General features: G+C 39.2%; 2 protein-coding genes across 5 annotated transcripts in view; one reads left to right on the plus strand and one right to left on the minus strand.

The window, feature by feature from the left end:
- On the plus strand, positions 1-21041 carry ZNF891 (zinc finger protein 891). Its single transcript, XM_036874444.1, has 2 exons — positions 1-251; positions 19161-21041. The coding sequence occupies exon 2, from the start codon at positions 19276-19278 to the stop codon at positions 20911-20913; it is 1638 nt and encodes a 545-aa protein (XP_036730339.1). The 5' UTR covers positions 1-251; positions 19161-19275; the 3' UTR covers positions 20914-21041.
- ZNF10 (zinc finger protein 10) overlaps positions 1-23516 on the minus strand; it is a 66805-nt gene that overhangs the window by 21974 nt on the left and 21315 nt on the right. The gene's annotated exons all lie outside the window — the stretch shown is intronic.

The raw sequence follows: 23516 nt of genomic DNA on the forward strand, positions 1-23516 counted from the left end.
CACGTCCACTCACGACCCGCCGAGAAGCGCAGCCGGACGCAAAGCCCAGAATCGCTCCGCGGGGCGGCGCGGGGGCTCCTGGGAAGTGGAGTCCCGGCCCTGGCTCCGCGGGCCTGGGGAGCGCAGTGCGGCTCTGCTCCTCGCCTCCCAGCTGAGGGCCCTCGGCGCCGCCGCCTGCTCCGCGCGCTCTCGCCTCCCTTCCCACTGCAGCCCGGTCTTTCCCACGCGAGAGGCAGGCAACCCGAGGACAGGTGAGCGCGCAAGCGCGCGGACGTTGAGGAGACGCGGGAGGGGGGAGGGTGAGGGGCGCGTGCACCCGAGCGGTGGGCCCTCCTCGGAGTTCTCCCCAGCTGGGGGGCGGGGGCTGCCGGGAGCGCCGGGCTAGCGGGCGGAGGCGGGAGGCTGCGTTCCTGGGGCCCTGGGTTCCCTGGGGCGGAGCGGGCGCCGGGGGGTGAGCAGGCCAGGCGCAGGTAGGGAATCTGACTCTACCCCGTGAGTGAGAGGAGCAGGGATGTCCTGCTTGTACGTCTTACTTTATCCAGGACCTGTTCTTCCATCTGTCTTAACTCCGGTCTATTGAAAAAAAAAAAAAAAGCACAACCCAGAAGTTGACCATTCCGTTACGTTGCGCGTACTTTCTGAGGCCGTAGCCCGGGCTCAGCCTCTCCGAGAGCTCTGAGGGACCGCTCCCCAGAGGTAAAGGGGGAGCAGGGTATACAGGAGGCTTGCAACAGAAGCCAGGTAATCAGAACCTCGGAAGATTTCTGTCAATTAACGAGAACCAAACACCTCAAGTTAATGACCTTAGCACTTTTCTATGTGGGAAGATGCAAGAGCTTGGGCTCATTGAAGTCATTCTTTGATAAGGATCTTAACTCTCCAGGGCCTAGTATCCTGCCTGTCTCCACCCTGAATCCCCTCAGGGTGTAGTCAGGACGGCTGCAGTGGCTGAGGACTTGAAGGCTGCAAACATCCTTTGTTTGCTGATGTGGCAGGTGACATTCTTCCACAGTGCCTCCTCTTGGTCATAAATTTGTTTAATATTTGGGAGGCATTTCATGACCAGTTTTTTGGTTTTGGGGGGTTTTTTGGCTGCGCTGCAGCATGCGGGATCTTAGTTCCCCAACCAGGGATTGAACCCGTGCCCTATGCAGTGGAAGCGCGGAGTCTTAACCACTGGACCGCCAGGGAAGTCCCCATGACCAGTTTTGTCCCATGGCACTAGGAAGGCTCATTCCTAGATCAGGCAAAGTTTCTGTTGATAGGCCATTCGATGCGCTGGGTTTTTTGTGTTTGTTTTTTGTTTGTTTTTTGGATTAGGCCCTGTTGAGAATCTAAAATTCTCTGGATTGCTTGTCTTACTAGTTTATATGATCCAGTAGATGTTTTCCCTTGTTGCTTCTAACCGTATTTAGAGTTGTACTATTACAGTTATTCTATGTAGAGTTAAGTATATGGTTAATTTCTTGAGACATCATTAATTTTGTTGGAGGCCTGCTAACACATTGGGTAATTCAAGAGACAACAATCTTAGAAAACAAACAGAATATAAGACAGCTGGTAACATTAATAAAGTTATAGTGTAGCGGAGAGAGACACAAGGCATAAATAATTTGAAAACGAGAGAGAGCAAATTAAAACAATGATTAGTATAACTAGTTGTAATCTGGTCACAGTAGGCCATCAAGTCCACAGTGCAGCCAGCTGGAGAAGCCAAATTCTGGAAGGATCAGGTAGAAAGAAAAAGATAAATGTTTCATCTTTGTTTACAAAGGCATACTTTATCAACTTGTAGGTCATAGCATAAGAGGAAAGTTTTTTCTGGAAAACGAAGATTGAAAGCCAGTATATTTCATTAAAATGTCATAAAATTATGAATCATATTTATCAGTTCATTCAGTCCCATGTAATTAATTCCTGTTATTCTGGATGAAGCCATCAGGTTTTCCATTAGAGTTTTGTAATTCCTTACCCATTTCAGTGGTATGATTTAAAAGTTATACTTGTATTTGTCAAAAAATCCTTTTTATGAATCTTCTTGAAGATCTTCATTTTATAAAAGCATCAGTGTAAAATAATGATTGTCTATAAATGACAAAAGACTTAAAATGACATGGTCAAAGATCTGATTCCAAGGCAGTTGACAAGAAACTTGGATATTTCTGTGACATACAACATTTTAAGATAATAACTAGAATTATGACTGATAACATTATACCAGGACATACCACATTTTTAGGAATTCCATATAAATTTTGGAATATCTATATTAATGACATTTACCCATACAATATAACCTAAGGTTTATCTCCAAACTCTTGACAATGCTTCTCAAGTAATTTAACATACCAAATAAGACTAATTAGTTTAATATTCCTCTCTGAGATGTCTCAGGGCTCCTTTGAAGCATCCCAGAGTTGGCGGAAGGTCCAAAGAACTTTAGTTAGAATTTGATATTTGAGAAGTTTGTCAAAAATATCAAAAAGGTTTCAAAGCACTTGGTCAAATAGGATCATAGGACACTGTGAAACAATGCTTATTCACTTAACCAAAGTGACAAAAGATTTCAAAAACAAATACAGATCACTTAAAGGCAAAGAAATTCACGCAATGTGTTACCAAAAGCACTATTCCAAGAAAACTTTGTTCTCTTAACAGAGAGGAACCAAATCAAGTCTCGCACCAGCCTACTTTTTTTTTTTTTTTTTTTTTTTAATTTATTTATTTATCTTTATTTATTTATGGCTGTGTTGGGTCTTCGTTTCTGTGCGAGGGCTTTCTCCAGTTGTGGCAAGCGGGGGCCACTCTTCATCGCGGTGCGCGGGCCTCTCACTATCGCGGCCTCTCTTGTTGCGGAGCACAGGCTCCAGACGCGCAGGCTCAGTAATTGCGGCTCACGGGCCCAGTTGCTCCGCGGCATGTGGGATCTTCCCAGACCAGGGCTCGAACCCGTGTCCCCTGCATTGGCAGGCAGATTCTCAACCACTGCGCCACCAGGGAAGCCCCAGCCTACTTTTAATAACAAAATCCGTTTACCTAATTAAATTTAATCTAATCCAATCCTAACCATGTACAAAACTACTTTTTCAGGGCTCCCTTAACCACTGTGCCACCAGGGAAGCCCTCCTTTTGTATGTTTAATTAATATTTCCTGAGGAGCACATCTACATGCCTTGTCTTATAATACCAATACCAAGCAGGGGAAGCATTACTCATTGGTCACCAACATTAAAGGACCCCTATCAACAAGTTTTGGTCTTATAAGGAGTCCTAGAAACTTTCCTTTCATTTATCCCTCAACCATTTTATCTATTTTGTATAAAATGCTCTGGGGTCCCCAGTGAGGGGTTGAACCAAGGGACTCAGGCCCTTTTGTCAATCTTTTAACTTGATTAATTGGCCTAACTGTTGCCCCAAGTAATTGTTGGTCAGCTATCTCAGTGTAATTTTCTTCCACCCCTTTACTTTATTTTTTTTAAACAAGTTTTTTTTTAATTAATTAATTAATTTGTTTTTGGCTGCATTGGGTCTTCATTGCTGTGCACGGGCTTTTCTCTAGTTGCGGTGAGTGGGGGCTAGTCTTCGTTGCGGTGCGCGGGCTTCTCACTGCGGTGGCTTCTCTTGTTGCGGAGCATGGGCTCTAGGCACATGGGCTTCAGTAGTTGTGGCACACGGGCTCAGTAGTTGTGGCTTCCGGGTTCTAGAGTGCAGGCTCAGTAGTTGTGGCACATGGGCTTAGTTGCTCCGCGGCATGTGGGATCTTCCTGGACCAGGGTTCGAACCCATGTCTCCTGCACTGTCAGGCAGATTCTTATCCACTGCGCCACCAGGGATGGCTGAGCTCTTTAAACATATATATTTTAACTGGGGTAAATAGGGTGGACTTGTATGGGTCCCTTTGGCCCATCCAACCTTAGGTAGTATTGTACCAAAACCTTTTGTTTTAATCCCATTAACATCTGTTTTTTTTTTTTTTTTTTTTTTTTTTTTTTCCACTGTAACAGCTCCTTTACTTTGCAGTGAAAATTGATTTGTATATTCTTTGCCTCTGAGTCCTTGTGGGATTTTTTTTTTTTTAAATTCAGACAGAAAGTCACAAAAATTATACTCATCCTCATCAGTTCACTCAGTCCCATGTAATTAATTTTTTTTTCATCTTGATCTTTTGTTAGCACTTTTATGAGTTCATCAGTTTTTCATTAGAATTCTGAAAATGCTTATTCATTCAGTTCAGCAGTACAGTCAGTTACCAGAAACCTGTACTTGTCAGAGTCTTTTCCATGAATTTCTTGAAGATGAAACCCTTTTATAGGAACATATTTGCAAAATCATCAGAGTACACCCAGAACTGTCTGTAAATGACAAAAGACTTAAAAATGACCACGGTTAAAGATTTGATGAAAGTTCATAATAATGCAGTTGACAAGAAAATTAGTTATTTCTGAGATATACATTTTAAAGTAATAACTAGGATTATTACTTATAACATTATACCAGAACATATAAGATTTTTAGAAATTTCATGTAATGTCTGAAACATTTATATTAACATATTTCCATACATATTTCCATACAAATACAAATATAAGATTTTTAGAAATTTCATGTAATGTCTGAAACATTTATATTAACATATTTCCATACATATTTCCATACAAATACAAATATAAGATTTTTAGAAATTTCATGTAATGTCTGAAACATTTATATTAACATATTTCCATACAAATAACCCAATGAAAGTTTAGTATTAGTTGTTTTGTTTGTTTTTTTATACTGCAGGTTCTTATTAGGCATCAGTTTCATACACATCAGTGTATACATGTCAATCCCAGTTGCCCAATCCAGCACACCACCATCCCCACCTCACCGCAGTTTTCCCCCCTTGGTGTCCATATGACCATTCTCTACATTTGTGTCTCAACTTCTGCCCTGCAAACTGGCTCATCTGTACCATTTTTCTAGGTTCCGCATACATGCATTAATATACGATATTTGTTTTTCTCTTTCTGACTTACTTCACTCTGTATGACAGTCTCTAGATCCATCCATGTCTCAACAAATGACTCAATTTCATTCCTTTTTATGGCTGAGTAATATTCCATTGTATATATGTACCACATCTTCTTTATCCATTCGTCTGTTGATGGGCATTTAGGTTGCTTCCATGACCTGGCTATTGTAAATAGTGCTGCAATGAACATTCGGGTGCATGTGTCTTTTTGAATTACGGTTTTCTCTGGGTATATGCCCAGTAGTGGGATTGCTGGGTCATATGGTAATTCTATTTTTAGTTTTTTAAGGAACCTCCATACTGTTCTCCATAGTGGCTGTATCAATTTACATTCCCACCAACAGTGCAAGAGGGTTCCCTTTTCTCCACACCCTCTCCAGCATTTGTTGTTTGTAGATTTTCTGATGATGCCCATTCTAACAGGAGTGAGGTGATACCTCATTGTAGTTTTGATTTGCATTTCTCTAATAATTAGTGATGTTGAGCATCTTTTCATGTGCTTCGTGGCCATCTGTATGTCTTCTTTGGAGAAATGTCTATTTAGGTCTTCTGCCCATTTTTGGATTGGGGTGTTTGTTTCTTTGATATTGAGCTGAATGAGCTGTTTATATATTTTGGAGATTAATCCTTTGTCCGTTGATTCATTTGCAAATATTTTCTCCCATTCTGAGGGTTGTCTTTTCGTCTTGTTTATGGTTTCCTTTGCTGTGCAAAAGCTTTGAAGTTTCATTAGGTCCCATTTGTTTATTTTTGTTTTTATTTCCATTACTCTAGGAGGTGGATCAAAAAAGATCTTGCTGTGATTTCTGTCAAAGAGTGTTCTTCCTATGTTTTCCTCTAAGAGTTTTATAGTGTCCAGTCTTATATTTAGGTCTCTAATCCATTTTGAGTTTATTTTTGTGTATGGTGTTAGGGAGTATTCTAATTTCATTCTTTTACATGTAGCTGTCCAGTTTTCCCAGCACCACTTATTGAAGAGACTGTCTTTTCTCCATTGTATATCTTTGCCTCCTTTGTCATAGATTAGTTGACCATAGGTGCGTGGGTTAATCTCTGGGCTTTCTATCTTGTTCCATTGATCTATGTTTCTGTTTTTGTGCCAGTACCATACTGTCTTGATTACTGTAGCTTTGTAGTATAGTCTGAAGTCTGGGAGTCTGATTCCTCCAGCTCCATTTTTTTCCCTCAAGACTGCTTTGGCTATTCGGGGTCTTTTGTGTCTCCATACAAATTTTAAGATGATTTGTTCTAGCTCTGTAAAAAATGCCATTGGTAATTTGATAGGGATTGCATTGAATCTGTAGATTGCTTTGGGTAGTATACTCATTTTCACAATGTTGATTCTTCCAATCCAAGAACATGGTATATCTCTCCATCTGTTGGTATCATCTTTAATTTCTTTCATCAGTGTCTTATAGTTTTCTGCATACAGGTCTTTCGTCTCCCTAGGTAGGTTTATTCCTAGGTATTTTATTCTTTTTGTTGCAATGGTAAATGGGAGTGTTTCCATAATTTCTCTTTCAGATTTTTCATCATTAGTGTATAGGAATGCAAGAGATTTCTGTGCATTAATTTTGTATCCTGCAACTTTACCATATTCATTAATCAGCTCTAGCAGTTTTCTGGTGGCAGTTTTAGGATCCTCTATGTATAGTATCATGTCATCCGCAAACAGTGACAGTTTTACTTCTTCTTTTCCAATTTGTATTCCTTTTATTTCTTTTTCTTCTCTGATTGCCGTGGCTAGGACTTCCAGAACTATGTTGAATAATAGTGGTGAGAGTGGACATCCTTGTCTCGTTCCTGATCTTAGAGGAAATGCTTTCAGTTTTTCACCATTGAGAATGATGTTTGCTGTGGGTTTGTCATATATGGCCTTTATTATGTTGAGGTAGGTTCCCTCTATGCCCACTTTCTGGAGAGTTTTTATCAGAAATGGGTGTTGAATTTTGTCAAAAGCTTTTTCTGCATCTATTGAGATGATCATATGGTTTTTATTCTTCAATTTGTTAATATGGTGTATCACATTGATTGATTTGCGTATATTGAAGAATCCTTGCATCCCTGGGATAAATCCCACTTGATCGTGGTGTATGATCCTTTTAATGTGTTGCTGGATTCTGTTTGCTAGTATTTTGTTGAGGATTTTTGCATCTATATTCATCAGTGATATTGGTCTGTAATTTTCTTTTTTTGTAGTGTCTTTGTCTGGTTTTGGTATCAGGGTGATGGTGGCCTCATAGAATGAGTTTGGGAGTGTTCCTTCCTCTGCAATTTTTTGGAAGAGTTTGAGAAGGATGGGTGTTAGCTCTTCTCTAAATGTTTGATAGAATTCACCTGTGAAGCCATCTGGTCCTGGACTTTTGTTTGTTGGAAGATTTTTAATCACAGTTTCAATTTCATTACTTGTGATTGGTCTGTTCATATTTTCTGTTTCTTCCTGATTCAGTCTGGGAAGGTTATACCTTTCTAAGAATTTGTCCATTTCTTCCGGGTTGTCCATTTTATTGGCATAAAGTTGCTTGTAGTAGTCTCTTAGGATGCTTTGTATTTCTGTGGTGTCTGTTGTAACTTCTCCTTTTTCATTTCTGATTTTATTGATTTGAATCCTCTCCCTCTTTTTCTTGATGAGTCTGGCTAATGGCTTATCAATTTTGTTTATCTTCTCAAAGAACCAACTTTTAGTTTTATTGATCTTTGCTATTGTTTTCTTTGTTTCTATTTCATTTATTTCTGCTCTGATCTTTATGATTTCTTTCCTTCTGCTAACTTTGGGTTTTGTTTGTTCTTCTTTCTCTAGTTTCTTTAGGTGTAAGGTTAGATTGTTTACTTGAGATTTTTCTTGTTTCTTTAGGTAGGCTTGTATAGCTATAAACTTCCCTCTTAGAACCGCTTTTGCTGCATCCCATAGGTTTTGGGTCGTCGTGTTTTCATTGTCATTTGTCTCTAGGTATTTTTTGATTTCCTCTTTGATTTCTTCAGTGATCTCTTGGTTATTTAGTAACGTATTGTTTAGCCTCCATGTGTTTGTCCTTTTTACGTTTTTTTCCCTGTAATTCATTTCTAATCTCATAGCGTTGTGGTCAGAAAAGATGCTTGATATGATTTCAATTTTCTTAAATTTACTGAGGCTTGATTTGTGACCCAAGATGTGATCTATCCTGGAGAATGTTCCGTGCGCACTTGAGAAGAACGTGTAATCTGCTGTTTTTGGATGGAATGTCCTATATATATCAATTAAATCTATCTGGTCTATTGTGTCATTTAAAGCTTCTGTTTCCTTATTTATTTTCATTTTGGATGATCTGTCCATTGGTGTAAGTGAGGTGTTAAAGTCCCCCACTATTATTGTGTTACTGTCGATTTCCTCTTTTATAGCTGTTAGCAGTTGCCTTATGTATTGAGGTGCTCCTATGTTGGGTGCATATATATTTATAATTGTTATATCTTCTTCTTGGATTGATCCCTGGATCATTATGTAGTGTCCTTCCTTGTCTCTTGTAACATTCTTTATTTTAAAGTCTATTTTATCTGATATGAGTATAGCTACTCCAGCTTTCTTTTGATTTCCATTTGCATGGAATATCTTTTTCCATCCCCTCACTTTCAGTCTGTATGTGTCCCTAGGTCTAAAGTGGGTCTCTTGTAGACAGCATATATATGGGTCTTGTTTTTGTATCCATTCAGCCAGTCTATGTCTTTTGGTTGGGGCATTTAATCCATTCACGTTTAAGGTAATTATCGATATGTATGTTCCTATGACCATTTTCTTAATTGTTTTGGGTTTGTCTTTGTAGGTCCTTTTCTTCTCTTGTGTTTCCCACTTAGAGAAGTTCCTTTAGCATTTGTTGTAGAGCTGGTTTGGTGGTGCTGAATTCTCTTAGCTTTTGCTTGTCTGCAAAGCTTTTGATTTCTCCATCAAATCTAAATGAGATCCTTGCCGGGTAGAGTAATCTTGGTTGTAGGTTCTTCCCTTTCATCACTTTAAGTATATCATGCCACTCCCTTCTGGCTTGCAGAGTTTCTGCTGAGAAATCAGCTGTTAACCTTATGGGAGTTCCCTTGTATGTTATTTGTCGTTTTTCCCTTGCTGCTTTCAATAATTTTTCTTTGTCTTTAATTTTTGCCACTTTGATTACTATGTGTCTCGGCGTGTTTCTCCTTGGGTTTATTCTGTATGGGACTCTCTGCGCTTCCTGGACTTGGGTGGCTATTTCCTTTCCCATGTTAGGGAAGTTTTCGACTATAATCTCTTCAAATATTTTCTCTGGTCCTTTCTCTCTCTCTTCTCCTTCTGGGACCCCTATAATGCGAATGTTGTTGCGTTTAATGTTGTCCCAGAGGTCTCTTAGGCTGTCTTCATTTCTTTTCATTCTTTTTTCTTTAGTCTGTTCTGCAGCAGTGAATTCCACCATTCTGTCTTCCAGGTCACTTATCCGTTCTTCTGCCTCAGTTATTCTGCTATTGATTCCTTCTAGTGTAGTTTTCATTTCAGTTATTGTATTGGTGATCTCTGTTTGTTTGTTCTTTAATTCTTCTAGGTCTTTGTTAATCATTTCTTGCATCTTCTCAATCTTTGCCTCCATTCTTATTCCGAGGTCCTGGATCATCTTCACTATCATTATTCTGAATTCTTTTTCTGGAAGGTTGCCTATCTCCACTTCATTTAGTTGTTTTTCTGGGGTTTTTTCTTGTTCCTTCATCTGGTGCATAGCCCTCTGCCTTTTCATCTTCTCTGTCTTTCTGTAACTGTGGTTTTTGGTCCACAGGCTGCAGGATCGTAGTTTTTCTTGCTTCTGTTGTCTGCCCTCTGGTGGTTGAGGCTATCTAAGAGGCTTGATGGGAGGCTCTGGTGGTGGGTAGAGCTGACTGTTGCTGTGGCGGTCAGAGCTCAGTAAAACCTTAATCCACTTGACTGTTGATGGGTGGGGCTGGGTTCCCTCCCTGTTGCTGTGGCGGTCAGAGCTCAGTAAAACCTTAATCCACTTGACTGTTGATGGGTGGGGCTGGGTTCCCTCCCTGTTGGTTGTTTTGCCTGAGGCAACCCAACACTGGAGCCTACCGGTGCTCTTTGGTGGGGTCAATGGCAGACTCTGGGAGGGCTCACGCCAAGGAGAACTTCCCAGAGCCTCTGCTGCCAGTGTCCTTATCCCCACGGTGAAACAGAGCCACCACTCGCCTCTGCAGGAGACCCCCCAACACCAGCAGGTAGGTCCGGTTCAGTCTCCCCCAGGGTCACTGCTCCTTCCCCTGGGTCCCGATGCACACATTACTTTGTGTGTGCCCTCCAAGAGTGGGGTCTCTGTTTCCCCCAGTCCTGTCAAAGTCCTGCAATCAATTCCCTCTAGGCTTCAAAGTCTGATTCTCTAGGAATTCCTCCTCCCGTTGCCGGACCCCCAGGTTGGGAAGCCTGACGTGGGGCTCAGAACCTTCACTCCAGTGGGTGGAATTCTGTGGTATAAGTGTTCGCCAGTCTGTGAGTCACCCACCCAGCAGTTATGGGATTTGATTTTACTCTGATTGCGCCCCTCCTACCGTCTCACTGTGGCTTCTCCTCTGTCCTTGGACGCGGGGTATCCTCCTTGGTGAAGTCCAGGGTCTTCCTGTCAATGATTGTCCGGCAGCCAGTGGTGATTCTGGTGCTCTCGCAAGAGGGAGTGAGAGCACGTCCTTCTACTCCGCCATCTTGGTTAATCTCTAACATCTGTTTTATTTATCCCATTTCTTAATAACCATCTAGAGATTTCTTTATCTTTTGGAGATGAGTCACTTTAAAATTTCCACCTGGTTGGGAAAAAATCTCTAAACTTTCAGTTTTATTTTTAATTTCCCTATTAATCAACCTAATTAACATTAATTATTCCAATGTTTTTATTAGCATCTGTAAGACCCATTGAGGGGAAGCATAGACCACAAATAAGACTTCCCGAGCCAGTTTTTTGTTTGTTTTAAATTAAAGGAGTTCTTAGATTAACCATTATATATATATATTTTCCACTGTTTAATGTGTTTTTCCCCCCCATAGGTACCAACAAAACAGCTGTTTATAATGAGTGCTCTCTAAAAATTTACCAATTTAGAAGTTTCTCCCATTTGAAGGATCCATCATCTGGCCATTAATGAGATATATCATAATAGTGACTCAAACCAATAAGATGCAAGAGGCTTCCCCACAAGACAGTGTGAAGGATACCACCTAAACAAGACCCAGAAAGTTTACTCCCAAAAATAGTTCAAGAAAGTAAAGGCCTTCGTTGTACAGGCTGACACAATGAAGGTTAAGGTGGCAAAAAGCCCCTGCGAATTGGTACAGTCAGACAAATGACTGCTCAGAATCCCAGTCTATTCGATTGCCTCCAAATGTACACAATATGTGTACCTTTTGGATGGCAGAGACCAAGTTCTCAAACCACACACACACACACACACACACACACACACACAGAATACCCAAGGAGATCAGATAGAACATTAACATTTCAAAGACACAGGAAGAGAAAGGCAAGTTACCCCTAGAAGGGCTTTTGTTTCTTTGAGATCAGAATTCTGAAAAGATGTTTTATCAAGCTAGCTTTCTCTAACTTAACTGTGTATGCAGTAAAAGAGCCCCATCTTAGTCATTTTCTGGGTGAGATTTCCTTTAATTCCCAATTAAGTAGATCCTTGCAAGTATGAGCTCTATACGTACATGCATCTGGCTGGGGTGTTAGTCGGAGGTTGGCTTTCTGATGCCCCTAGTTTATCTGAGAGAATCTATTTCCGATTTTAAAGTTGAATTCGTTGGAGATAAAATTTACTAGTGAAATTGCATGGTGGCCCAGTGTGCTGCTTGTGAGCTTGACTTCTCTAGGTTTTTACCCTAGAGTCTTTTCAGCTCGTCTTATGTGTCTAGGTTCTCCCTCTGGTAGTATAAGACCATCGTGGATGCTTGGATCAGAGTGGCCAGTTCTTATCTGTGTCCCAAGCAGAGCAAGTTTTTTTAAGTTAAATTGAGTGGGCTTCCTTATAGGGATGTCTGCATGGTATGAGGACTTGCCTTTACCAGTCCTGCAAGTTTCTCAGTTGCCTGAGAAAAAGCCGTTGCTGGCCATGAGATTCCCTTCTTCAGTGCTGAAAGCTCTCATGTAATATTTTCACTTTTATCCCGACAAATTCTTGTTAAGATAGCCATTTGAGGAAGAATGCCAGGTCAGCCTCCTACCTAACCACTCAGCCCAGACCGCTCAGTGTCTTTCAACTGTTGCAAGGGGGTTCATTTTCCCAGGATCTGTCACCTGGGGAGCCAAGCACCTGTTATACACCACCAAATAAAACACAGGATCATCAACCAATAGTTGGGAGATCCAAGAACCAGGAGAGACTCACCCAAATTCATCTGAACTCTCTGAGGAGGCAGACGGACACAGGAGGCCTCTACCAAGGCTCTTTCATTGTAGAGTTCATGCGAAGGAGCAAAGTCAGCTCTGGGTCCCTTCATTGTTTGCCAAAACTGTCGACTGAAAAAAAATGCACAACCTGAAAGTTGAGAATTATGTTTTATTCAGTGGACTTTCTGAATAGCTCTGAGGGACGGCTCTGAAACCATAAGGGGGGAGCCAGGATATACAGGAGTTTTTGCAGCAAAGACCAGGTGGTCACAACATCGAGAGATGACTGTTCATTAAAGAGAACCAGGCATCTCAGATTAATGAGTTTAGCACTTTTCTATGTGTGGGAAGATGCAAGAGTCTGGGCTCATTGAAATCATTCCTTTGATACACATCTTAACTATCTAGGGCCATATTCTGCTTTTCTCCATCCTGAATCCCCTCAGGGTGCACAGTCCGGAGTGGCTGCAGTGGCTGGTGGCTTGAAGGCCACAACATCCTTTACTGATACGGCAGGCGACATTCTTGGTCTGCACCCCTTAATCTGTTAATGGATTGCATCACAGTAACGAGATATCATTTCTCTAAGGCAAACCTTAATACATCATTCCCAGATCTGCTTCAAAATAGAGTGATGGATACAAGAGTGTTCATTATACCATGACATTATAATAACAGTAATAGTTTTTCTGCTTTTTAACCATCCTGCATTCCTGGTTAAACCTTGCTTGAATGTGACATTGTATTATTACTTTAATACTCTGCCATACTCAATTTACTAATATTTTACTTAGGACTTTTTCAGTGTTCAGACTTAAGATTGCACCTTAATCTTTCTTTGTACTATCCTTGCAAGATTTTACAAGTCTCATGAGTAATTTGAGAAGCATAACTTTTTTTCTTCTACCTGGTAAAATAATTTTTCCCTTGAAAGTTTTGGGCTCAAAATCTTTCAGGGTGGATATTTGACTTCTGATTCCATTTTAAATGGTAGTGATTAATTTCAGTTTGTAGTTCTTAATTGAGTCAATTTGGGGCACATGTTTTTCTAGAAAATTGTTCATCTCATCTAAGTTTTCAAGTTTGTTGACACAAAGTTGTTCATACTATTCTTTTTTAGTGATTTTTTTTTTTTGGTGTTTTGTTTTTGTTTTTGCTTTTTTTGGCCTCGCTGTGCAGCATGCGGGATCTTAGTTCCCCGACCAGGGATTGAACCCACGTCCCCTGCATTAGAAGCGGAGAATCTTAACCACTGGACCACCAGGGAATTCCCTTTTGGTGATTCTTTAAATTGCTGTTTGTTAGTGATATTTTAAAATCACTGCTCTAATTGTAGCTATTTTTTTCTTTTTTGAGTTTAATATTTATTAGGGCCATCTTTTTTCTTGATTGGCTCTGCAAGATATACATCTACATTAATCTTTTCAAAGAAGCAGATTTGGGTTGTTTTGGTAATCTGTGCTGTGTTTTGGTTTTGTCTTATGTTCCTTGTTTTTGGTTTTCAGTTAGAGTAACATTTGCTCTCTTTTTAAATTTTCCTTTCCTTTTTGCTATTTTTCTACTTCTTGATTTGATTGCTTTACTTTCTCTGTAATTTATTTACTTTCTGAAAAATGTGTATATACATTTTAAAAAGTCTCATATATTAAAAGGCTCATAATAAAAACAGGAGTGTTTCTTCTCAGTAGTGTTGACCTAAAATAAATAGACTGCCATGTATTTCTCCAGCAAAAATGGCTTTTTGGGGATCAGCGGAGAATTGCAATTCAAGGTCAGCTACCATAGAAATCCCCCACAGCAAGGGAAGAAGAGCGCTTTTATAGAGAGGAAAAAGGAAGTTGGGAGGGTGATAGTAAACAATCAGTCTGTGGCTTTTCACTGGCTGAGTCCTCACCAGGAAAGAAGAGGAGTCTGTCTTCTTCCTGTTGGGCTCTGCTATGATCACAGGACGTGAGAGCTCCCGCTTCTGGTCTCCCAACTCTATTTAATTCATGTTTCTGTTTATTAATTTTATGGTGGCAAACAGTTTAAAATTTTTAAGCAGTTTGTCAATTTGAGACATTTTTTAGTTCCTTAGGCATTAAATGAGAATCTTGACTATTATACCTGCCTTCCTTCCTACATCCTTAAATCAATGTGATTATGTTGCAAGTATTGTAATGTAGTTCCTCTCAAAAATTTTGGCTGAATTCATGTTCAGTGTTTTCATTGTGATGACTATATAAGTATTCTTTATTGCTGAGCCATAATAAGTTTCTTTCTTGTATAAATTTTACTTTTCCTGTTTTGAATAATTGCCTTTTTACTTATTTGCTTTGTTTTCCCTAAACCTATGTAAAATGTCTCTCAATTCCGTTTTCCTCAAGATCAAACCTGTCACACAATCTAATCATTTTTCTCTTTTCCTGAACACACATCCCCAGGAGCCCTCCATCATGCTGCAGTGTAGATTGATCAGTTATTCTCTAGGCTACAGCACACTGGCAGGCTGGGACTTCCCTTTATCCTCGCCAATTCCCTCATCTCATCTCTGTGTTGGATCTCTTGTTTCCTGGAAACTTCTTTTTTCCCTTTTTAATGGATGATAAGCTTATTACCTTCCTGAAAAGGGGTCTATATTAAGGTTGTGTATGACTAGAAATTATTTTACTTTGTCCTCACATTTGCATGGTATTTTGGACTAGTATAATTTCCTGGATAAGAAATTATTTTCCCTCAGAACTTTGAAATCTGGCAAAGCTAGGTAGAAAATGGAGTAGTGTTACTGTTGAGAAATCCCATTCCATTGTTCTTTTGTATGTAACCTGTTTATCATCATTGAAACCTTTACATTCATCAGTTTATCTTTGGTATTCAAATTTTTCATGATGATATGTTTACTCCCAGTCTTTTTAAGAAATTACCCATTTGATGGATCAGTCCCTGGATAGTGTTATTTTTAAGAATTTTCTCTTTGTTTGATTCTGTTTTCTTCCCATTTTCTCTTTTCTTTCTTGAGCTCTGAATAATCTGGTGTTGAACCTTTGAAATTGTTCATATAATTTTCTTACCCTTTCTGTCTCATTGCTTATCTTTTTTTTCGGGGGAGGGGAGGTCGGCTTTCTGGAAAAGTTCTTCAACTTTATCCTTAAACCTTCAACCTTTTTTGGTTTTTGTTATTAAAATTTTAAATTTCTGGGACTTCCCTGGTGGCACAGTAGTTAAGAATCCGCCTGCCAATGCATGGGGCACGGGTTCGATCCCTAGTCCGGGAAAATCCCACGTGCCGTGGAGTCCGTGCATCACAACGACTGGAGCCCACGCACCTAGAGCCCATGCTCCACAACAAGAAAAGCCACCGCAATGAGAAGCCCGCGCACTGCAACGAAGAGTAGCCCCCGCTCACTGCAACTAGAGAAAGCTTGCACGCAGCAGCTGGAGACCCAATGCAGCCAAAAAAATAAATTAAAAAATTTTTAAATTTTCTAAAATTTCCTAAGACCTCTCATTTTGTGATTTAAAAAACTGTAACATCTTAAAACATCATGTTTTACAAATGAAATATCTCTCTGGTGATTTTAAAATTTATGTTATGAAAGTTTCAAAACATAGAAAATCAGAATAGTATAATGACCACATTTGTACCTGTCACTGTATGTTGAAGTAAATCTAGGACATGATTCATTATTTGTAAATATTTCAGAATTTATTTCTGAATGATAAGTACTCCTTTAAAAATCATAACCAGGAGATCATTATCACACCTACAAAATTAGAATTAATTCCTTAATATCAAATATATAGATAGTGTTCACATTTTTCTATTATTTCAACAAAGCTTTTTTTAAAAACAATTTCTTTGAATCATGGTCCAAATAAGGCTTATGCAAATTTAGACCTCTTTTAATTTAAAGTGTGCCTTAGATTATGTCTCAGTGTTTCAGTTTGCATTTCTCTTATTATGAGCATCTTTTGAGGATGCTATTGTTACTTTGAAATATGTCAGTGTCTTTTTATTGTTCTCACTCTTTAGCACACTATTGAATTCTGGGTTTATATTGTTTTCCTTTAGTACTTTGAATATATTACTGTGTGGTCTTCTGGCCTCTATCTTTTCAGCTTAGAAGTCTGTAGTCAGTATAATTGGTATTCCTTTGTAGGTAATTTGCCTTCTCTTTCCAGTAACTTTAAATATTTACTCATTATCCCTGGTATTCTGCAGCTTTTGCTCGTGTATCTGGTGGATTTAAAACATTTATTCAGTGTGGCATGTGGTGTATACACTTGCAGATCAAGGACTTCTATCTTTCAGCTTTGGATAAAAACAACCATTTTCTCTAATATTGGTTTTTTTTTTTTTTGTATTCTCTCTATCTTCCTCTTCTAGAATTCCTGTCAGGTACATATTTATGTCTTTCATCCATCTGGGAATGTGAATGTGTGAAGTAGGGTTTATGCTTTTCCCTAACAGCCATTTGTCCTGATGCCATTTAATGACTAGTTTATCCTTTCCCCCACTGATTAATAGTGCTGCCTTTATCATGCACTAAATGTCTAGCTACACATGAATCTGTTTCTGAAGTTATTCTGGTTTTTTTTTTGTTTGCATTGGGTCTTAGTTGTGGCTCGCTGACTCCTTTGTTGTGGCATGCGGGCTCTTTAGTTGTGACATGTGAACTCTTAGTTGTGGCATGCATGTGGGATCTGGCTCCCTGACCAGGGATCGAATCCAGGCCCCCTGCATTGGGAGCGTGGAGTTTTAACCACTGCGCCACCAGGGAAGTCCCTGAAGTTATTCTGTTTTATTTTCTCTTTTTGCCCTATTATCATTCTGTTTAAGTTAACAGAGATTTATAATGCATTTTGAAATAATATAGTAGAGCAAAGCATTACTTTAATAACTGCCTTGTTATTCATGTCTTAATTTTTCTATAAAAGTTATAAAACAAATTGTCATGTTTCAAGAAGTTCCTATTGAATATGTAGGAATGAATTTAATGAAAATCCCAGTGCAATTCTAGTTTGAGAAAAATTTAAATCTTTTAATACTGAATGGTATTAAAATAGTGAATCTCTCCATTTATTCAGATATTTTTTCCTGTTGTTTGGTAAAGTTGTTTAGTTTTTTTATTAGTTCTGTAACTAGGAAAGAAATAAAACTATGAGCAATGAAGAAATGAACCCAGAGTACAATTCTCAGCTTAACAGTTTTAACCAGAAGGCAAACTAATGTTCTTTTTTGAAGAGGAAGCCTAACTTTCTGATTTTGTGGGGGTTTGTTTTCTATAAGAAGAGTATAGATGTGAAAAAAATACTTCTTCCACAAAACCTTAATTGACATAGAGTCATTCAATTTATTCAATAAACATTTTTTGGGTGTCTGCCATGTGCTGGGGAGTGTTCTAGGTATTCAGAATACATGCAATGGACAAATCAGACAAATATTTCCATCTGATTTACACTAAGTGGCAGGCTTATATACACTTCTGCATTAGGGGCATAAAATCTACCTGTTGAAGATATTTCTCTAAATAAAAATGCCAATTCTCGGGGCTTCCCTGGTGGCACAGTGGTTGAGAATCTGCCTGCTAATGCAGGGGACACGGGTTCAAGCCCTGGTCTGGGAAGATCCCACATGCCGCGGAGCAATTAGGCCCGTGAACCACAACTGCTGAGCCTGCACGTCTGGAGCCTGTGCTCTGCAACAAGAGAGGCCACGATAGAGGCCTGCGCACCGCGATGAAGAGTGGTCCCCGCTTGCCGCAACTAGAGAAAGCCCTAGCACAGAAACGAAGACCCAACATAGCAATCAATCAATCAATCAATCTTTAAAAAAAAAGGCTATGTGTAAATAGGCCAGAAATTTTTAAAAAAAGAATGCCAATTCTCTAATTTTGTCCATTAAACCTGAACTCTATTGAAGTATAATACTGAGATAGAAGTCTATATTGAAGGTTATCAACTAATCTTAAAAAATTGAGATCTGTAAAAATATTAGCATAATACATTACTGCGTGATTTGTTGTAGTCCTTAAAGTCTCCAAGCATTCCTCTTTTGTTTCACACTGTGTCAATTGTTTTGATATTTATATTAAAGCCATTATGAAAATTATTCAGGAAAGTATTATACCATCTAAAATTGTAAAGGCCTCAGTCTCAAAGCTTAGAACTTAGCTCATGCCTCTTTGTTGATCCCATTCAAGTTTTAGATAGAATGAATCATCATAAGGAAATACAGACTTTGAGGATAGAGATTAAATTGGAGGTAATCAAATGAACGTTTGTTTCAAAGTCACATATTTACCTTTAACAACTCCAATAAAATTCCTAAGTAGGGTAGCAGGCAAATCATCAGTCCTATTAATTATATGTGAGGTTATTTGGGTAAATACCAAGTTACATATACAATAAATAAATTTACCTAAAACAGTTGTAAATAGCAGAAAAAATTTTTTTATTCTAAAAAGTAAACTAAAAAAGCAAAGTACGCATGAAATTCAAACAACTATGCCTTTTTAAACTTGTTCTTTGACTTTAATTTTTAAAAATAATGCATGCTTTTTCTACCCAGGGCTGAGTAGCAGTCTACAGGAGAAGCCAGTATAAATAACCAAGATAACAGTAGAGGGCCAAGGATGACTATATTGCATGTCAGTACAAATCCCAATAAATATTTTAAGCAGGTGAGACCTTGCTGGAAGGTACAAGAGAGGGTCTACAATTTTTTTTTTAACCTTGCCTCCAAAGGGACCCTATTTTCACCTTTCTTCTTTTACCTGAACCTGCCTCTTTGGCTACAGGAAGGACACCCAGTGAAATGCATCCCTGACGTGATTGGATCAGAAAAACAAGAAAAGAAGTATCCAGCTCTCTCAGCCCTATTGTGCAGGCGGATGTCACGTTCAGGCTCTCAAGATGGCAGCCATTGACCTATGCCCGATATGGGCTCTGCCTACACAAGACTCTGCCTGTTTCTATGTGAGAAATACTGAGGGGGAAAGGATAGTGCCTGGATTCCCAGCAACCTGGTTACAGGGACCAGTGTCCTTTAAGGATGTGGCTGTGGAGTTCACCCAGGAGGAGTGGATGATGTTGGACTCTGCTCAGAGAAGTATGTACAGAGATGTAATGTTGGAAAACTATGTAAATCTCACCTTAGTGGAATATCAATTATGCAAGCCTGTGATCTCCCTGTCGGGTCAAGAAGACATAAGAACTGTGAAAAGGAGAATTCCCCAAGGCACCTGTCCAGACTGGGAGAGTCAACTGAAAACCAAAGAATCAACTTCTAACCAGAATATTTTTTGGGGAAAATCATCTAGTGGCAAGAAAATGATAAGATTCACAATGGATGATTGGTCTCCCACATTAAGAGCAGACTGGGAATGCCATAAAGTCAGAAAACAGCACAAGATCCCAGAGGGGATCTTGAGGCAAGTGACATTTACTCAAAAGAAGGGAGCATCTCAGGAGAGATTGTATGACTATCATGAATTAGAGGAGGACTCTAAACTCAGATCAAAACTTGTTTTTTCAAAGAGAGTTTCCATCAGTAAACATTGCCATAAGTGTTACTTAGATATTGAGTGTTTGAAGCATAATTCAATCCTAAACAATTATGAAAAAAACTCTGTAAGTGAGAGGGTCTGTGAAAGTCATGAATATGACAGAGCTCTGTGGCATCTTGAAAGAACTCAAACAGCACAAAAAGAGTACACATGCTCCAAACATGGCATACACTTTAAACATAATAATATGCTTCCTATATGCAACAATTATCATATGGGGGAGAATTCCTATGAGTGTAATAAAAACAAAACCTTTTGTCATCATTCATCCCTTAAGCAACAGGAGCAAACTCCTACTGAAGAGAAGCATGAATGTAATCAGCGTGGAAAAGCCTTCAAAAGGATTTCTAATCTTATTTTGCACGAGAGAAGTCACATGGGTGAGAAACAATATGAATGTAAAGAATGTAGGAAAGTCTTCAATGATTCCTCAACCCTAAGGAGACATGTAAGAACTCACACTGGTGAGAAACCCTATGAATGTAATCAATGTGGAAAAGCTTTCAGTCAAAAAACATCTCTTAAGGTTCACATGAGAACTCACACTGGAGAGAAACCTTATGAGTGTAATCATTGTGGAAAATCCTTTGGCACAAGTTCTTACCTTACAGTGCACAAGAGAATACACAGTGGGGAGAAACTCTATGAATGCCGTGACTGTGGAAAAGCCTTCAACACAAGCTCTCACCTTAAAGTTCACAAGAAAACACACACTGGAGAGAACCTTTATGAATGCACTGACTGTGGGAAGGTTTTTAGTGGTCTCTCATCTCTTAGAATGCATGTGAGAACTCATACTGGGGAGAAACCCTACGAATGTAAGGAATGCAGGAAAACCTTCAGTGTTTCCTCTTCCCTTAGGAGACATGTGAGAACTCACACTGGAGAGAAACCCTATGGCTGTATTCAATGTGGAAAAACCTTCAGTCAGAATTCTTCACTTACTATACACAAGAGAATTCATACTGGGAGAGAAACCTTGTAACTATTAAGAACGTGGAGTTGCCTTTTTCATTGTCTTAAGGTGGATTCCAAGCTCATTATTTCAGTCTGTGTTCTCTAAAATAAGCATTTAAGGCTATAAATAGTCCTATAAACACCCCTTTAGTTATATAACACATTTGGTGTATGATAATTTATTTTGTTTTAACTCTAAGTGTTGTCTAATATTTATTATGACTTTATGACTTTCAGATCCATAGCTGTTTAGAGTTATTTTAAATACGTTTTCAGTTACCTTATTGATTTCTAAGTTAATTGCATTATCTGGACAATATGATATTACTTTATTATTTTTTTTTCTTTTTTTTTAAATGCTACTCAATTTTACAATTTATTTGTAAGAATCTTAATTTTTTCTATTATTTTCTTGAGAGTTGCTTTCTGATCTGGTGTGACAGGTATTGTTAGTAGCCAATCGAACATCCAGTTCATTCCTCCCTGTAGGGAACGGACAGTATCACTGGGAACAGACCTATCTAGTGTTTTCTCTTTGCCTTTTGCACTTTGTCTTTCTGCCTTCCCCAGTCTTCTCCCTTTGGATTTTGCATTCATAGAGCTGAATGAGCCATCTTGTGACCATGAGGATGACAAGGATGGTGTCAAAGAGATCCTGGTTTCCCAAAGATATCTTCAAATAACTGTACCAGCACTGCACTGCTTATATCTGTGCATCTTTTTATGTGAGAAAAATAAGCTTCTTGATTTTTTAAAAACAGTATGTAAATAGTCAATACAGTAACCTCGTTTTAAAAAAGAAAAAGATCACAAGGTATGTAGACTTAAATATTTTACGTTGGACGTACAAATTTGGATAAGAACATGGAAAGGGAGGAATGGAAGAGGAATATTGATAGAACTTCTGTGCTTAGGCTAGAGAGGATGGAGCTGAGGTCATTGAAAGCAGGTGTCAGAGAAGCAGGAGGGAAATCCCAACATTTCAGCATGAGAAAACCAAAGAGTCTTCAGGTAGAGGGGAAGTTACCAATTTTAAATGCTGAATGAAGCCCTTGAGATTTTGCTACTTGGTTTTACAGATACTGAGCAGATTAGCTCTAATTTATTAAGAAACAAAACATGGAAGGAGGAAACTATGATGGAAGAAAGAGGCAATAGTTGTAGTTTTAGTCCTGTTAAGTTTATAGAGTTGTGAGATATCTAGATGAATGGGCTGATGTGTAGTTTTGAACCTGAAGAGGTGTCTAGGACAGAGATATAATTTTTAGCAACATCAGGAGATAGAGTGTACTGGGTTTTGTGGAGGTGAGTAAGATTGTATAGGGAAAATGGATGGTGTGAAAAGAGAATGTCTACCACTGACCATGGAGACCTCCTATATTTAAAGTAAGTAAAAATGGAGTTTTACTAAACCAAGACAAACTAGTGTTTGAAGAAGGAAGGTAAAATCGGTTGTTTTAAATGCTACTATGAGGTCAAATTAGATGAAGTCTTCAAAAGCAAACATATGGCAACGTGAAGGTTATTGTTGACCTTAGGTGGAGATAATGATATGTTGAGGATTGGTGGTAGGTTGGGATGAGTTTCATAATAAAGGACGAGGAAGTAAAGAGTGAATACAGACAAGCTTGAATAGTAGGAGAAAGATGGGGAAGTAGCTGGAGAAAGATTTGGTCAAGGGAAAATATTTTTTAAATAATGAGAAACTAGAACATGTTTAAATCCTAACGTGATGTATCCAGTATGGAGAGATTAAATGTGCAGGCATAAGAAGAGGGACAGTCAGTACCATAAAGTTCCTGAGAAGGGGATGGAGGTATCTGGAGCACAAATAGAAGGACTGATGTTTGCTGCAAGAAGGGATACTTCCACCATTCTCTCAGAAGGAAAGGAGGACTGTGTGGGTTGGTTTTAATTACCTCTTTATTTACTTATATCTAAGTTACTTGAGCTAAGAGTATCTGAGCTATACAATACTGATTGTTTGGTTTCTTTTGTTTTTTAATATAAATTATTTATTTATTTATTTTTGGCTGCGTTGGGTCTTTTGTTGCTGCGCGCGGGCTTTCTCTAGTTGCGGCGAGCAGGGGCCACTCTACGTTGCGATGCAAGGGCTTCTCATTGCAGTGGCTTCTCTTGTTGCAGAGCACAGGCTGTAAGTGCGCAGGCTTCGGTAGTTGTGGCTCGCAGGCTCTAGAATGCAGGCTCAGTAGTTGTGGTGCACGGGCTTAGTTGCTCCACAGCATGTGGGATCTTCCCGGACCAGGGCTCGAACCCGTGTTCCCTGCATTGACAGGCGGATTCTTAACCGCTGAGCCACTAGGGAAGTCCCTGTTTGGTTTCTTAAGAGCTACTTTCTGGCCCAGTGTGGCAGATACTGCTAGTTGCTAACCTAATACATGTTCCCTCCTTCTCTTTTACTAATAGTACCTCAGTTTTGCTTAGAGTAGCAGTGTGTCTAGTTACAAAACTCTTTATCCCAGGCAGGCTCCATGGCCAAGATTAGTCATCCCCCCTGTTCTTGGCCAACAGAATATAGACATGAGACTGTAGGTTTCGTGCTAAGATTATCTGCCAAGAGTAAGATGGATGAAAGACTGGTCAGAGGTTTTACTGGAGAAGACTCTATGC

The sequence above is a fragment of the Balaenoptera musculus genome, chromosome 14 (genome assembly GCF_009873245.2).
Source record: "Balaenoptera musculus isolate JJ_BM4_2016_0621 chromosome 14, mBalMus1.pri.v3, whole genome shotgun sequence".
NCBI classification, from domain to species: Eukaryota; Metazoa; Chordata; class Mammalia; order Artiodactyla; family Balaenopteridae; genus Balaenoptera; species Balaenoptera musculus.